The 18,076-nt window shown below is 42.4% G+C and overlaps 1 protein-coding gene across 2 annotated transcripts in view; it reads right to left on the minus strand.

Moving 5' to 3' along the window:
* CERKL (ceramide kinase like) overlaps positions 1-2,726 on the minus strand; it is a 137,328-nt gene extending 134,602 nt beyond the window's left edge. For both annotated transcript variants that reach the window (XM_040227742.1, XM_040227741.1), the window contains exon 1: positions 2,489-2,726. In XM_040227742.1, coding sequence (XP_040083676.1) covers positions 2,489-2,726 — 238 coding nt within the window. The remainder of the gene's footprint in view (positions 1-2,488) is intronic.
* Positions 2,727-18,076: the final 15,350 nt, after the last annotated feature.

The following is an 18,076-nucleotide window of genomic DNA, read 5'->3' on the forward strand; positions in this document are numbered from 1 at the left end:
TGATGGTAATGCCCAGCAGCGATCCAACCCCACCCCCACCCTTTCCTGGAACAGCCAGGCACTGGCCAGCAAGGAACATGATCTCTCCCAATGTCCTCCCACACCACCTCCTTCCAGGTATGGCTGTAGTCTTCCTCCATTTCCTGAATCAATTTCACTTGTCTTCCACCACACCCAGCTAGGCTAATTCCACGACAGAGAATATTTCTCACATTTAAACATATCTCTCAATCTTATTTTACTTTTCCCACTCTTATTTTACTAAGTAAAATAATGGTTTAATAATTAGTTTCTCCGAAAATATAAGTGCTAAGGTGATAAGCTTTTGGATCTCCAACATTCAGGGGCCCCAAGTGATATCTGCATACTAGGGGTTAGTTACAAAGAAAAGGTGGTACATCTAAACGAAGGCAAAGAAAACCAACATGTTTTAGGTCAAAATTAAAGATCAACACTTGCAACCTTTAGAGTTATAACTGTCTGGATGTCTTTTAAACAGCGAGGAATACTAATTCAGCCTACTTTTCCTCCACCAGCATTCAGTATATAAAAGAGCATTTTACTGCTTCATATCATCGTTTGACTTTTCACGTACCACTATTGCAACACAGATTTGAATATCTCATTTTGCAATGTCTCACTTTATTCCTATAGTATTTCAGCTTCATTGTAGGTTAAAAAGACCCATGTAGGCCAATTTAAGCTCTAATGGTAAACTTCTTTGTCTCCCAAATTCAAACAGACTTAAACAGAATTCTATCCCCATATCCCTAGTTTTTAACTCAAAGATGTAGAAAATACCCCATCTTGCTTTTCAACACACCTGAAAACATTTTAAATTAAAGTCAAAGGCAGTTTCAGTTAAGTAAGATGATGGCATCTGGTCCCATTACTTCATGGCAAATAGATGGGGAAACAGTGGCAGACTTTCTTTTTGGGGGCTCCAAAATCACTGTAGATGGTGACTGCAGCCATGAAATTAAAAGACACTTGCTCCTTGGAAGAAAAGTTATGACCAACCTAGACAGCATACTAAAAAGCAGAGACATTACTTTGCCCACAAAGGTCCAACTAGTCAAAGCTATGGTTTTTCCGTAGTCATGTATGGATGATAGAGTTGGACTATAAAGAAAGCTGAGCACTGAAGAATTGATGCTTTTGAATTGTGGTGTTGGAGAAGACTCTTGAGAGTCCCTTGGACTGCAAGGAGATCCAACTAGTCCATCCTAAAGGAGATCAGTCCTGAATATTCACTGGAAGGACTGATGCTGAAGTTGAAACTCCAATACTTTGGCCACCTGATGCGAAGAAATAACTCACTGGAAAGGACCCTGATGCTGGGAAGGATTGAAAACAGGCGGAGAAGGGGACCACAGAGGATGAGATGGTTGGATGGCCTCACCGACTCAATGGACATGAGTTTGAGTGAACTCCGGGAGTTGGCAATGGACAGGGGTGTGCTGCAGTCCATGGGGTCGCAAAGAGTCGGACATGACTGAGCAACTGAACTGAACTGAGGCGAGCACCTCAAGTGTAGCAGAAACTGCCTATCAGAATGAACTCTGAGTCCCTGACTGGTCCGTTTTGCTAGGTTTTTGTACAAGAAACTGTGAAATAGTGATGTTTCTCTAGTCTTTAAGGTAAAAAGCACATTGTGTCTCGTTTTCCAACAAGGGAAACAACAAGGGGAAGGCATATTTTTTTGAATTTAAGAAAGTTATCATTTAGAAGAAATGTTTACTACATCCCAAGGTTTCCCCTACATCATTTCCAGACTAAGTCTTTAAATACTTATATTGTACACAATTATAACACCCTCTAAATAGTTTTAGGTCAAAAGGCAAATACTCCTAAACAACACGATGATTCTAAAGTTCATATTAAACAACAAAAGCTTCTAGAACTTGGACTTGATTCGAGACAATGGGAAGGAATGTGAGGGATGGAAAAGTCCAGAGGGACCAAAAGCTCAGGTGACATTTTCAGAGGTCAGCAAAACGAAAGTTGGATTCGGACCCCACGTGTAAGTATACTCTAAAACGCTTTTACTTGCAGCGTCGCCGTAAGCAGTTGAGCAAAACTCGGACGTGGAGGAGAGGAGTGGGTGACCTTCCCGCATTGGGAAAACAGCACTCCAGTGCTCTTGCCTGGAGAATCCCAGGGACGGGGGAGCCTGGTGGGCTGCCGTCTACGGGGTCGCACAGAGTCGGACATGACTGAAGCCACTTAGCAGCAGCAGCAGCCCTTTGGGGGGCTCAGGGGAGGGGAGCGGAGTGTGACGTGGGTGCCGGGACGGCAACCCAGGCGGCAGGAGCGGGCAGGCAGAGGCCCTGGAGGGCGGCTCGGCCTCCCCGGGTCTGGAGGGAGGAGGTGGCGGCTTGGGGACGCGGTCGCCCGCTGGGACCGAGGAGGAGCTTGCGGGAGGCGGAGGGACGGCGCCGGGAGGAGGCGGAGAGGGCGCGGGGACCTTCTGACCAGGACCACGCACCTGTGAGACGTTCGGGTCGGATGGGCTGCCACCTCAGGGCCCGCTCGCTCAGCACCACGTCGCAGCTGTCCCTCCCGATCTCGAAGATGCCCCGGAGCAGAATCAGCTCGGCCGCCGCCTCCCGCTGCCGCCCGGACGCCCACTGCGCCGACGGCACGGCGCCCGCCGCCGGGGGCGCCTCCTCCTCCCGGCCGCCCTCCAGGGCGCCCACCCGGCCCCCGCGCCTCCCCCGGGGCATGGCGGAGCGCGGGCTGGGCCCGAGCAGGGGTCCCGCGGGGGCCTCCGAGGGACGAGGTGGAGACCGCGGCCGCCGGGGTTCTGGCGGCGTCCCGCGCTGCCACGGCAACCGCGCGCGGGGCAGAAACCCGGGAGGGAGGCGGGGCGGGCAGGCGGGGCCGCGCTGACCTCGTCCGGCACCTGGGCCCGCCAGCCTCGCGCCGCTGCGACTCACTACGAAAGGACCCAGTCCTGGAAGAGGAATAAGTGGCTCCCTCCGCCTGGTCCCTGTAGTTCCTTGAGATTTTGCGCGTAAGTGACCCGCCGAAGTATAGGCCGGCGCTTCTCAAACGTGGACTTGCGTGCTCCCGGCCCCCGCCCCGGGCATCTTGTTAAAATGCAGATTCTTACTGAATTGGTCTGGGACTAGGTCAGGGACGCCGTTTTTAGGAAGCTCCCAGTTGATACTGTTGACCCTCGGAACACACTTTGAATTGCAAGGACAGAGCCCTCTGTTTTCCCACCTGGTTTCCCGCGGGCTCCCCTGGAATACAGAGGTCGTGTTTTATAACCACGCTTGCATGTCCTCAGGAGTTAGCTGATCTATATGCAGCTGGCAGCAGAAAACTCAATCCCCAAAACCCTGAGAGATAAGCCAAAGATAAGTCCCTGGTTCAAATAGACAAAATTTCGTTCTAACAAATTTAATGTTAAAGGAAGAAAATGAAGTCGCTCAGTCGTGTCCGACTCTTTGCGACCCAATGGACTGTAGCCTACCAGGCTCCTCAGTCCATGGGATTTTCCAGGCAAAAATACTGGAGTGGGTTACCATTTCCTTCTCCAGGGGATCTTCCCGACCCAGGGATCGAACCCAGGTCTCCCACATTGCAGGTTAAAGGAAGATGCCTCTATAAAGGTAAGCATTAAGGGTCCCACTTTCCCCCAAGATATCTCTGCAGCCTTGTCTCTGCCTGGACCTAATCCTCCCGGAAGAGAGATGACAAGCATCAGGGCTTGTTCTCCTAAAGGCTACTGCTGTAATACAGCATTACCTGGAAATGAGGGGGCACTATTTCCCAATAACTGAGATTCATGAAATTTGCTGTTAATTTGAAAAGCGCAGAGGCTGCTGGCCCATGGTTCTCAATCATGACTGCACATGAGAGTTACCTGGGGAGTCTTTTAAAGTCCAGATACCCAGGCTACACTCAAAGACAATGAAATTGTAATCTCTGGGGATGGGACAAGACTTCAGGGGTTTTTAAGGCTCTCCAGATGATTGCTGTGTTCAGTCAGAGCTTAGTGTCAGTACTTTAAGCAGTGTATTAATAGGAGACTGACAACTTGTGATGGTGAGATAGGGGGAAAGCGAGTTCTCCGCAAGAGGAGCAGAGTGGAAAGTAAATCAGTAGGCCAGTATAGATATATAGAGAAACACACAGATAAATAGATACCATCAGAATAATTGCATTGAGGAAAAGCTGGCGAGAGGAAGTTAAATTCATTGAGTGGCAAATCTAGCTCCACGGTGCTGGTGCCTAGGACCAGTGACTTCTGAAAGGCAGTTGCTTCTCATTCTCCCATTGGGCCTCAGCAGGTGGCAAAGTCAGACAGAAGCTAATGGTAGCAGGAGGAGCTTCTCAAAGTTCCCTGCTCAAACTTAGATTTCAAAAACCGGAGGATGGAGCCCATAGACCTAGCCAAATCCCTTTCAGACACAAAGCTCCTATGTGCCAGTTAAGCTAGGGCTCTTACTGTTTAATGCTCTGAAAATAAATACCCAAGCCTCCAGGCAAAGCGGGGAAGAGCCTCAGTTTGATCTAATGGCAGCTAGCTGTTTCTCAGAGTAGAAGTGCAGCTGCTGCTTAACCCCATGCAGCCTTCAGGTGGCTTAGCTCAGCACTCATTAGTGAGGAAGGCTAGTGCCTTCAATAGGGTGAGTTGCAGTTCTGGAATCAGCATCTTGTATTCACAGCTGTCAGGAAATCAACACAATTAGAACTCCTTGGCATTTTAAAAGCTCACTGAAGGCAGTGGCTACTTCTTAGGACCTTTGCAAGAGGCAAGTTGCCATTTTTCAAGCTTCTGTTGGGCCAGACAGCCAAAAGCATTGGTTTTGCCTTTCTTGAGGATGAAGGTACTGGTTATGGCCCATTCTCTTCCTTTGATGGACTGTTCTCTCCCAGGGTTCTACCCACAGGATCCATCTACACCAGCCTCAAGACCAGGGCTTTACACACTATTCAGGGCTCCTCAAGTGATGTGGTCACCCCCAATCAGGCCCCTGAACTTCAGATGCCATGTCCAACTGCCTATATTTGCTAGCTGGCCATTGAACAAGCATCTGAAATATAATGTCTAAAACCAAACATAAGTTTCTATCACAAACCTGTTCCTCCCAAAATGTTCCAAATCTCAAGCAAATACTGTCATCAAAATCCTTGACTTCATCCATGTTTCCTCTGTGGTGAGAAAAATGAAGAAAACTTCAAGGTATATTTCATTTCTTTGAGTCGACATATATTTTGGATGAAGTGAACTTCAGTTGTGTCCATCTCTCATTCATTTCTGAGCTAAATGAGCACATTGTCAAACTGTCAAGGGGACTGCTTCCCTCTCGTGCTGAGTGGAGATTTTGTCAGAATGTTCCTGCTACTGGGGCTCCTGCTGCCTAAAAGGTAGAGGGCCATATGTCCCTGCGAGAAGTATACTTGCAAGAAGTATACAGAAAAACTTGTATAATCCCACCAAGTCAGAATATCACATTTTCTTCATGTGCCAGTTTGTTTTTTTTTTTTAACTCACATTGAAATTCTGCTTAAAATGAATTGCTCAGCTGTGTTTTAGAACCCATCTCAAACAATTATAGGATGACAATGACCGTGTAATCTCTAGCTTTTTGGTAAACAATAAATAACATGAAAAGAATAGGCCTGTCTTCCCTTTCCCTCAAGTTTTGAAAGCCCCTCAACAAAGCTGAGCACTGAAGAACTGATGCTTTTGAACTGTGGTGTTGGAGAAGACTCTTGAGAGTCCCTTGGACTGCAAGGAGATCCAATCAGTCCATCCTAAAGGAGATCAGTCCTGAATATTCATTGGAAGGACTGATGTTGAAGCTGAAACTCCAATACTTTGGCCATCTGATGCAAAGAACTGACTCATTGGAAAAGACCCTGATGCTGGGAAAGATTGAAGGCAGGAGGAGAAGGGGACAACAGAGGATGAGATGGTTGGATGGCATCACTGACTGAATGGACAGGTGATGGACAGGGAAGTTTGGTGTGCTGCAATCCATAGGGTCACAAAGAGTCAGACACAACTGAGTGACTGAACTAACAGGTAGGTTCGAACATTCATAAACTTGGAGCAATTTGAAATGTGCTAAGTCATTTCAGTCATATCCAACTCTTTGTGATGCCGTGGAGTGTGGCCCACCTGGCTCATCTGTCTATGGGGTTCTCCAAGAAAGAATACTGGAGTGGGTTGCCATTTCCTTCTCCAGGGGATCTTCCCGACCCAGGGATTGAACCTACATCTCTTAAGTCCTGCCCTGGCAGGCGGGTTCTTTACCACTATTGCCACTTGGGCTTCCACCAAATAGAAAACTTGTAACATTCTCACAGTAACTGCTAGCAATTCTGTAGCAGAATCAATCTTAGATATAACCAGATACACAAATAAAACAGACAATTTAAGTCAGAAATCTATCCTCACTCTCTAGAGCTCACACTATTACAACTGTAAAAAAGGCATGATACAGAGGCAGCCACATCCCTTCTCACTATTGAAAACAGCCTACTGCTTTCAGACCGCTTACCCATAGGTATAAAAGAGTTTGGTACTGAGTTCACTGCCTTTGATTTTTACACCATTTTTCATCACCATTTTAAACACGTTTCCATGACAGCCTCACCCCAACAGCCTATGGTGTCCTCTGTTGCCCAGAACTTTCTTAAACATTCTCATTCTAAGAACAAACTTTGAACCTTGTAGAACATCTTGAATACTTGAACTCAAAAAGCACTCTTTTGGAACACAGACCCTTGTTCTTTTCAAACTTGGATATGCTTAAGAATCTTTGTTGTTTAGTTGCTAAGTCATATTCGAGTCTTCTGCAACCCCAGGGACTGTAGCCTGCCAGGTGCCTCTATCCATGGGATTTCCAGACAAGAATACTGGAGAGGGTTGCCATTTCCTTCTCCAGGGTCCAGGGGAATCTTTCTGGCCCAGGGATCAAACCTGTGTCTCCTTCATTGGCAGGTAGGTTCTTTACCACTGAGCCACCAAGGGAGCTAACAGTCTTCAGTTTGTTTCAAATAAAACTCTCAGTCTGTACCCGCTACTGATGCTCTGAGATTTTTGAGTCTGTAACTGAACTATTCCCAGAAACGTGTTTTAAACAGACAGAACAAGTGATTCTGTGTGTTTTTGACACATGGACGATGCTTTGATAACCAGTGAGTTCCTTCTTGCTTGTCCTGCTCTTCACTCATGCTCTTTTTACCACAAGGTTTGTCCATTTGTCTATCATTTACAAGTAATGGAACATCCAACTAAAATTGTTTTCAAAATACAGTCTTACATATCATATAAACAAAGGTCCAGAGTCAAGCTGTTCTGGGTTGCCCATTAAGAAATCAGGGGCTTTTTTCAGTCTTGAGAAAGAAGAATGGAGCTGGAGGAATCAACCTTCCTGACTTCAGACTATACTACAAAGCTACAGTCATCAAGACAGTATGGTACTGGCACAAAAACAGAAATATAGACCAACAGAACAAGACAGAGAGCTCAGAGATAAACCCACACACCTATGGGAACCTTATTTTTGACAAACGAGGCAAGAATATATGATGGGGCAAAGTACAGCCTCTTCAATAAATGGTGCTGGGAAAACTGGACAGCTATGTGTAAAAGAATGAAGTCAGAACACTTCCTAATGCCATACAGAAAGATAAACTCAAAATGGATTAAAGAACTAAATGTAAGACCTAAATGTAAGAAAATATAAAATTCTTAGAGGAAAATATAGGCAGAACACTTGATGACATAAATCGAAGCAAGGTCTTCTATTACCTACCTCCTAGAATAATGGAAATAAAAACAAAAATAAATAAGTGGGGCCTAATTAAACTTAAATGCTTTTCAACAGCAAAGGAAACTACAAACAATGTGAAAAACAACCCTCGGAGTGGCTGGAAATAATAGCAAAGGAAACAACTAAGAATTAATTTCCAAAATATACAAGCAGCTTATACAACTCAATATAAGAAAAACAACCCAATCAAAAACTGAGAAAAAGACCTAAATAGACATTTCTCCAAAGAAGACATACAGATGGCTAACAAACACATGAAAAGATGCTCAAGGTGGCTCATTATTAGAGAAATGCAAATCAAAACCACAATGAGATACCACCTCACACCAGTCAGAATGGACATTATCAAAAAGTCTACAAAAAATAAATGCTAGAGAGACTGTGGAGAAAAGGGAACCCTCTTGCGTTGCTGGTAGGAATGTAAATTGATACAGCCACTATGGAAGACAGTATGGAGATTCCTTTGAAAACTAGGAATAAAACCACCATATGACGCAGCAATCCCACTCTGAGGTATATATCCTGAGGAAACCAAAACTGAAAAAGACACATGTATCCCATTGTTCACTGCAGCACTGTTTACAATAGCTAGAACATGGAAGCAACCTAGATGTCCATCGACAGATGAATGGATAAAGAAGCTGTGATACATGTATACAATGGAAAATACTACTCAGCCACAAAAAGGAATGAATGCATTTGAGTCAGTTAATGAGATGGATGAACCTAGAGCCTATCACACAGAGTGAAGTAAGTCAGGAAGAGAAAGATAAATACCATATAGTGACACATATACATGGAATCCAGAAAGAGGGTGCTGATGAATTGATTTGCACAGCAGCAATGGAGAAACAGACATAGAGAACAGACCTACGGACACAGTGAGAGGGGAGGAGGGAGAGGGAGAGATGCGTGGAGAGAGTAACATGGAAACTTACAATACCACATGTAGAATAGACAGCCAGTGGAAACTTGCTGTGTGACTCAGGGAACTCAGACAGGGGCTCTGTGACAATCTAGAAGGGTGGGATGGGGAGAGAGATGGGAGGGAGGCTTGGGAGGGAGAGGACATGGGTGTCCTTGCTGATATTTGACAGAAAACACCAAAATTATGCAAAGCAGTTATCCTCTAATTAAAAAATAAAGCAGCAAAGGAAAAGAAATTGAGGGCTTTTTAACAAGTGAGACCTAGGCAAATTTATAAACTTTTGCACAGCAAAGGAAACCATAAACAAAATGAAAAGACAACCCATAGAATATGAGAAAATATTTATAAATGATGCCATTTATAAGGATTTAATCTCCAAAATATACAAATAGTTCATACAACTCAAAATCAATAATAGTGATAACAACCCAATCAAAAAATGGGCAGACCTAAATAGACATTTCTTCAAAGATACATAGATGCCCAACAGGCACATGAAAAGATGCTCAACATCACTAATTATCAGAGAAATGCAAATCAAAACTACAATGAAGTATCACCTCACATGAGTCAGAATAGCCATCATCAAAAAGTCTACAAATACCGTATACTAACACATATATATAGAGAATTTAGAAAGATGGTAATGATGTCCCTGTATTCGAGACAGCAGAAGAGACACAGATGTGTAGAGCAGACTTCTGGACTCTGTGGGAGAGGGAGAGGGTGGGAGGATTTGGGAGAATGGCATTGAAACATATAATGGCATTATACTATCATGTAAGAAATGAATCGCCAGTCTATGTTCAATACAGGATACAGGATGCTTGGGGCTGGTGCACGGGGATGATCCAGAGAGATGATATAGGGTGGGAGGTGGGAAGTTCAGGATTGGGAACTCATGTACACCCGTGGCTGATTCATGTCAATGTATGGCAAAAGCAATACAGTATTGTAAAGCAAAATAAAGTAAAAATAAAAATTTTAAAAAATAAAAAAAAAGAAAAAACAAACAAAAAGTCTACAAATAATAAATACTGGGAGGGCACGTAGAAAAGGAACCCTCCTGCACTGTTGAAGGGAATGTAAACTGGTGCAGCCATTATGAAGAACAGTATGGAGGTTCCTTAAAAAATAAAAATAGGGTTGACATATGATCCTGCAATCCCACTCCTGGGCATATATCCAGGAAGGGCAAAAACTCTAATTTGAAAACATACATGCACCCCAATGACCTAAAAATAGCCAAGACACAGAAGCAACCTAAATGTTCATGGACAGATGAATGGATAAAGATGTGGCATATATACACAATGGAATATTATTCAGCCCTAAAAAAGAATGAAATAATGCCATTTGAGCAGCAATGATGAACCTACAGATTATCACACTAAGTAAAAAGTCAGGTAGAGAAAGACAAATAGCATAGCACTTATGTATGGAATCTAAAAAGGATAATATGAATGAACTTATTACAAAACAGAAACAGACTCACAGACATAGAAAACAAGCTTATGGTTACCAGGGGGAAATGGGAGGGCTAAATGAGGAATATGAATATAGGATTAACAGCTACATCAGTTCAGTTCAGTCACTCAGTCGTGTCCGACTCTTTGAGACCCTGTGGACTGCAGCACACCAGACTTGCCTGTCCATCACCAACTCCCAGAGCTTGCTTAAACTCATGTCCATCAAGCGGGTTATGCCATCCAACCATCTCATCTGTCGTCCCCTTCTCCTGCCTTCAATCTTTCCCAGCATCAGGGTCTTTTCCAGCAAGTCAGTTCTTTGCATCAGGTGGCCAAACTATTGGAGTTTCAGCTTCAGCATCAGTCCTTCCAATGAATATTCAGGACTGATTTCCTTTAGGACTGACTGGCTGGATCTCCTTGCAGTCCAAGGGACTCTCTAGAGTCTTCTCCAACACCACAGTTTGAAAGCATCAATTCTTTCATGCTCAGCTTTCTTTATAGTCCAACCCTCACACCCATACATGACTACTGGAAGAACCATAGCTTTGACTATGCTGACCTTTGTCAGCAAAGTAATGTCTCTGTTTTTGAATATGCTGTCTAGGTTTTTCATAGCTTTTCTTCCAAGGAGTCTTTTAATTTCATGGCTGCAGTCACCATCTGCAGTGATTTTGGAGCCCAAGAAAACAAAGTCTGTCACTGTTTCCATTGTTTCCCCATCTATTTGCCATGAGGTGATGGGTGGGACTGGATGCCATGATATTAGTTTTTTGAATGTTGAGTTTTAAGCCAGATTTTTCACTCTCCTCTTTCACTTTCATCAAGAGGCTTTTCAGTTCCTCTTCACTTTACTACTATATATAAAATAGATAAACAACAAACATTTATTGTATAGCACAGGGACCTATATTCAATATGTTATAATAACCTATAATGGAAAAGAATCTGAAAAAGATTACTGTACACTGGAAACTACCACAGTGTTACAAATCAACTATTGTCAATTAAAAAGCAACAACAAAAAAAGAAACCAGTGGCTTTTCAACTTTCTATTTTGCTATGCCCAGGTATCAACAAGGACTTCACTGGTGCCTCAAGACGGCTGCATCATTTTATCTCCCCGAAATGTAGAAGTGGCAAGGGCAGTTTCTACAAGTGCAGTCCTATTTCTACTAGGGAAGAAAATGTTTTCCAAAATCCCACCCAATAAATTTCCTGTCAATACCATTGACTAGAACTGGGCAATATGCCTGTGCTGTAGCTTCCGCAGAGACTGGGGAAAGTGTTTACAGCCCAGAAGAAGCTGTGGATGACCATTGGCTTGGCAACTAACCGTGTCACATCTTCTTTTTTCTTCCAGACATTTATGCCTAACAAGACAACCCACCCCACACAACTTCCTGACTTAAAGCAATGATGGATTATTTTTTCTTGTGACTATGAGCTGGCTGCTAAGTAGGCCTCCTCCTCTGTGGAGTATCACCTGGATGCACCTGCATTTCACTGGAAGTTCAGCTGAGGCTGAAACACCCAAGATGGCTTCAGCCTTTCTGATATCTCAGTTGAGATGGCTGGAAGGGCCGGAACCTTCCTGGACCTATCCCTTTACGTTTGGTTTCTTGTCATTTAGTCATGTTGCCTGAGCTTTCTGAAATGAGGCTGTATCCCAAAAGAGCAAAATCAGAAGCTTCCAGGTCTTTTAAGGCCTAGACCTGGCTGACATAGCATCAGTTTTGCCACTTGCTGCGAGTCAAAGGAAGTCATAAAGAGAGAGGGAAATGGAGCATGCCATTTGATGGGAATTATATTTAAAAGAGCATGTATATTGGAGCAGAAATCACCTTAGCAGACAGCTCCACACAGTCGTCCCTCTGGCCACAGTGGTTAACACCCCTTCTGTATGTAAAATGCACTCACTCCCTTTCTGCTGCTGCTGCCGCTAAGTCGCTTCAGTCGTGTCTGACTCTGTGCAACCCCATAGACGGCAGCTTACCAGGCTCCTCTGCCCATGGGATTTTCCAGGCAGGAACACTGGAGTGGGGTGCCATTGCCTTCTCCACACTCCCTTTCAAGACCTCTCAAAATCTCACCTTATTACAGAATCAGATGCAAAGTCCAGGATCTCTTAGATGAGGTTCTTTGGATGTGCATCTCTTATTCTGGGAACCTGGAAACTAAAAATATGTTATCTTCCCACACATGTCAACATACAATGATGAGACAGGCAGAGGCTAACTACGATAGATGCTCAAAAAGCAGGGGTTGGGGGGAATCCAGAAAGCAAATCACAGCCTCTGGCCCACAGCAATTCTAAGCAGGTATGGGTCATTAGTTCCCAACACTCTTGAGAAAGAGAACATTCCTTACCTGCATCCAGTACTGCTCCCTAGGATTGATCCCCTAATAAACAGTTCCCTAAGGAATAGCTCTTAGCTCCAGCTTCTGGGCTTTTGGTTCTGCCCTCCCTAATTTTCAACAAAAAAATGGCCCATGGTGACAGCAGAGTAGTTTTTCAGCCTTTTACTATCCGTTAAAATTTGGAGGTCCAGAGGCTTCCTTTAATTTTGAACTCTTTCTGTCTCTCTTAGTCCAAGTGGATAGAACTGCTTTAGTTATACTTTGACACAAACTATTTCTTTTATCCAAAAAGAAAAAAAAAACTTGTGACATTTATGTGGTTCATATATATATTAGGCCATATTATACAAAAGCCATTCCCAGAAATCTCTTCAAGATCGGCCCCTCTGTACTTTGGACACCAATTCAGGGGATTAGGGTATAATACTTAATGTTCTTAAAAGTACTTTTGTTCAAGTAAACTGTCTTCTAGCTACAGGCTTGATTGCAGCTTGACCTGAGAGCATGTTTAACTGCAAGCAGCCTACATTTTATCTTTGCTTTGAGGACATTTTTTGCTTTGGATTTTTTTTTTGGCCAGAGTATCTGCCCTGCACCTTCTTTAATTCCTCTAAATTACACTGACTTATTTACTCCCTTGTAAAACCTTAAAAGAAGCCAATTGGTACTTACACTATTCTGCCAAAAATCTCCTTAGCCATATCCACAAATTCACCTGGTGCTCTTCCTCCTTCCAAGCCACTGCAGAGGTGTCGGGCTATCTTTGCCCATCTACCCAGTGGATTCAGTCTTTGCTCTCTTGGGCTCCATGGCGCATCATGCCAACTTCTCCCTTAACAGCACCTCCACCTCTTTTATCCAAATGATGAAAACCAGCAACTATCTTCTGCTTGCGCTCTGAAGTATGGGCTATTGAGAGATTTCCCCTGAAGCATGTGGGTTAAGGCTACCTCAGACTACTACAGTATTACAGACCTCAAACTGTGCTTGGCTCTAAGCCCTGCTATGCTACAATTGACCAGTGTTCATGGAGCTCATTCTCCTTACTCCTGGAGAGGCTGCTCTAAACTTTCAGTTTTCTCATTCAACTCCCTCTCACTTAGCATGTAATCATGCCTCCATCTTCACATGAAAGAACCTGGTAAGAATAAACTCCCATAGGCTCTAACCTTGAGTCCTGAAATTCTCTTTCTCCACCCTGACTCGTCTCTAGAAAAGGTATCTCTATGGTCCAGAGGAATTGTGTTCCAGACCTTCTTCCCTCCAATCTGCCCAGCAACTTCTTCCATCAGACACACCCACATCTCACATCTTATTCAATTTCATCTTTACTATATACAGTTTTCTCCATCTTTATGTATAAAAAAGACCAAGCAACAACAAAATCACAATCTCTTTGGTATCAAGCAGTTCTCCCAATTCAAACTGGTTTAAAAAAATAATAATAAATCCTAATTAGAAAGGTGGGGATAGATTATGAAGAGAACTGATCCAGTGGTTCAAATTATACAATGCAAAAACCAGTTCCTCTCCTCTTCTTTACTCTGCCTTCTGTAATGTATCACTCTCTGTTCCATGTGAGTCCATCTACTCCACTCTCCTATTCCAAACAGCCAAACAGCTGCTGCACTCCAGACCTCTAATCCAAATACCACATTTATCAGAAGAGGAGCGCGTATCTCCGTTGCTACTTCCCACATAAACCAGGAAAGTTTCTCTTTTCCAGTCACAGTAAACTCGTCTTGCATGTCATTTTACCTTAAGAAGTTATCTTTATCAGTCAGCAGGAGCAGAGTTGCAATGTGGTTTGAAAGAATTTGGAGGCTTAAAACAATGGTTTATTTCTTACTCATGTCCGCATGAGGGCGAACAGGGAACTGAACCAAGAATTAAGCATAAGAGACACAAGTACCAACAGTCCAAACACAAAAAATGTTAAGAACAAGATAGTGTCCCAGATCTGTGTAAACTAACACTTCTGATTAATCGAATACCTTCAGAACAAACCATCACTAACTGGTATTTTGAGAAATCAGTCAGATAATGAGATGTATAGTCCTATATAACTAAGGTTGGCATCTTAGTTGCTGGGTTTTAAGTTCCCCAAAAGAGTCATGGCCCAAGGCCCTATATAACCTAGAAGAGAGAGAGCTTTTAGAAGTCATGGGTATTTACATTCACTTGGACCACAGTCATTTTCTTTAATTATGTCATTTTACAGGTCATAAAATTGTGTGTTGAATGCATTTTGATGAACCCAAGGAAAATGCTATGTTTGTTTATTCAGAGGTCTATTTCTTAGTATACATACTGCCCGGCCTAGAGAATAAATATGGCATTTTTCACATGAAGAATTAATAAGTTAATAGTCTAGTCTATACTTTTTATGCATTCTACAACAAGGCTTTTAAACAAAATCCCTCTTAGTTTATTGGATGTGTCTGTTCACACTTCACTAAATCTGGATGTCAGCTTAAGTTAATTCAAATGAATAAAAACCAATAAAACTTTTACATAATTCAGATGCTTATTAAATAGCTACTATTTGTCAGCTTGTTTAAATATCAAAAACCTGGTACTAACTAAAATATGCTGGTAGTTATATATTATGTCATTAAAACTTCATGGTAAAATTTTATAAGATTTTAAATGAATTCTTCTATATGTATAGTTAACATATCAATTCATTGTAGACTTATGTATTAGTTTCCTAGAAGCACCATAGCAAATTATTATAAACTGGGGTGGCTTGAAACAACAGAAATGTATTGTGCACACTTCTGGAGACCAGAAGTCCCAAATCAAGGTGTCTGCAGGGTTGGTTCCTTCCTGGCATCTCAGAGGGAAACTGTTCCATGCCTTTATGATAGACTCTGGTGGTTGCTGGCAGTTCTAACAATTGTCCCTTGGCATAGAGACCTGTCATTCTAATCTCTGCCTGCATCTCTGTTCTCCCTTGTGTTGTCTGCGTGTCCATCTCTCCTTACAAGGACAACAGTCCCCTTCTTGTAAGGATTACTCTAATCCAGTATGACCTCATGTTAACTACATCTTAAGATGTAGTATTTGAACCCTATCCAGGTAGGATCACATTATGAGGTTCTGGCTGGGCATGAATTTTGGGGAGTGGAGAGAGGGCATTACCGAACTCAGTACAGCATATATGTCTTTCCTTAACAATATATTTTTAAGTAAGATAAATGCATTTTTAGTGAATTAAACATGAAACCTTTAGGAACAAAATATCTCTTTTTTTAACATTTTTAATATGCTCGTCAGAGTCAAATGAACATTAAAATAGAGTTTCTTTATCCAAAAATCATATGTTTGGATTTCAAAATATCTAAATAAGTAGGCTTACCTGCATTAACTAAGGAATTCTTTCAGTAAAAATAATTTAAGTAAATATTCATACTTAGATTCTAGTTGTACCTTGTGGGCATTTTACTACTGTTTATTGTGTATTTAATCATTTGCTGAAAATTATTCAGTTATCTAGCAATGGCAAGTGAGATTATCCCAAGTCTCCTTTTAGAATTCTAGTATATTTTCCACTCGGTTCTTGGATATGAACACTTCTTGGCCCCATACTTGCAACCTACCACAGATTATAAATTTATAATTCCCTGCCATGAGTAGACAAGGACTGCAATCACTAGTGACTGCTGCTGCTGCTGCTAAGTCGCTTCAGTCGTGTCTGACTCTGTGCGACTCCATAGACAGCAGCCCACCAGGCTCCCCCGTCCCTGGGATTCTCCAGGCAAGAACACTGGAGTGGGCTGCCATTGCCTTCTCCAATGCATGAAAGTGAAAAATGAAAGTGACGTTGCTCAGTCGCATCCCACTTTTAACGACCCCATGGACTGCAACCCACCAAGCTCCTCCGTCCATGGGAGTTTCCAGGCAAGAGTACTGGAGTGGGGTGCCATTGACTTCTCTGTAGTGACATTCAGTTCAGTTCAGTTCAGTCACTCAGTCATGTCCGACTCTTTGTGACCCCATGATTTGCAGCACGCCAGGCCTCCCTGTCCATCACCAACTCCTGGAGTTCACCCAAACTCATGTCCATCCAGTCGGTGATGCCATCCAGCCATCTCATCCTCTGTCATCCCCTTCTTCTCCTGCCCCCAATCCCTCCCAGCATCCGAGTCTTTTCCAATGAGTCAACTCTTTGCATGAGGTGGTCAAAGTATTAGGGGTAAGGAATTAACCGTTTTTTAATTCATGGTCATTCCCTTTCATGGATGTCATAACTGACATCATCCAGAGAAAATGCTAAAGAAATCTTATTGATGTTCTAAGTTTACACAATAAACATTTTGAAGTAGATAGTATAGTTTAGATAATCAGCAATATTTATCTCAATCAATAGAGCATTCTGTATATGATTATTTTAAAGAACACTAGTTATTCTTCAGTTTTTAGTGATTTTATACTAAATCACCTTCCAACAATACTGATTCTTCCATTTTTTCCTGCTTCCTAAACAGCTCTCCTAATAGTTCACATGTCATATTAACGTGACCACCCAATGTCACTGAAAATAATAACTCTATGTTTTCCCTTAATTGTGTTGTATTGATAAGGAAAATCATATTCCCCATAAACTTAACAGCATTTCCTAATCTATTTCATACATTAGAGAAAGATGGATTTAACCAACAACTGTTGTGACTATAAAGCACTCCTTTCATTGTGGATTTCTATTTCTATCCCATCATCTGCCTCTGTATAGCTTATTTTTAATTTGTCAAATGCTACTCAGCTTCTCAAACTCATTGTTGGAGTACATACTCATAATGGATTAGATTCTGATCTGCTGTAATCTAAACTCTTCAGTGATGATAAGGAAGTTTGGGGCAATTTTACATAACACCAGTAATAAATCAAGAACTATTGCTGAAAGAATGATGAACAAAAAGGGGGAAAGTAGCATGCTTTTGAGTTCTTAACCATCTAAAAAAAAAATGGCATGATCTGGACAGAGCTTGTAACATTTTAGGTCTCCTTTTATTCTGATTCGAAATTATATTTAACCAATCAATATCAATAAAAAGAAAAGATTCCTGGTAACTCATGATTACTGATGCTCAGAAGGGGTGGGGTGGGGGGAGTTTGGTGCCGCGGTGTCATAGAAAATTAATTTCAATTGTTCTCTTTTTATAGAATTAATGCTTATAACTTTCACTGGAATGAGAATCATCTGTAGCGCTCTCCATTCTCAACTCACTTAATTTGTAGCATAGTGGTTAAGGTTTTGGCATCAGATTAGTGTAATTTGATTTGTTCATATTCATTGAGGACCTGTGGGTCTTCTGAGCACCAGAGAAACGCAACAAACAGATCAGATAAGGTTCATTTTCTTGTGAAGCCTACATTCTATTGAGAGAGGTAGATAATTTTAAAATAAGCAAGATAACATCAGATGGATAAATGCTCTGAAAAACAGGAGGGGCCATACAGTAGTGATTTTGATTAAGTTGAAAACAATGATTTTGGTTTGGTTGGTTGCTACTTTA

This window comes from Oryx dammah, unplaced genomic scaffold (assembly GCF_014754425.2).
Source record: "Oryx dammah isolate SB20612 unplaced genomic scaffold, SCBI_Odam_1.1 HiC_scaffold_27, whole genome shotgun sequence".
Classification (NCBI taxonomy): Eukaryota; Metazoa; Chordata; class Mammalia; order Artiodactyla; family Bovidae; genus Oryx; species Oryx dammah.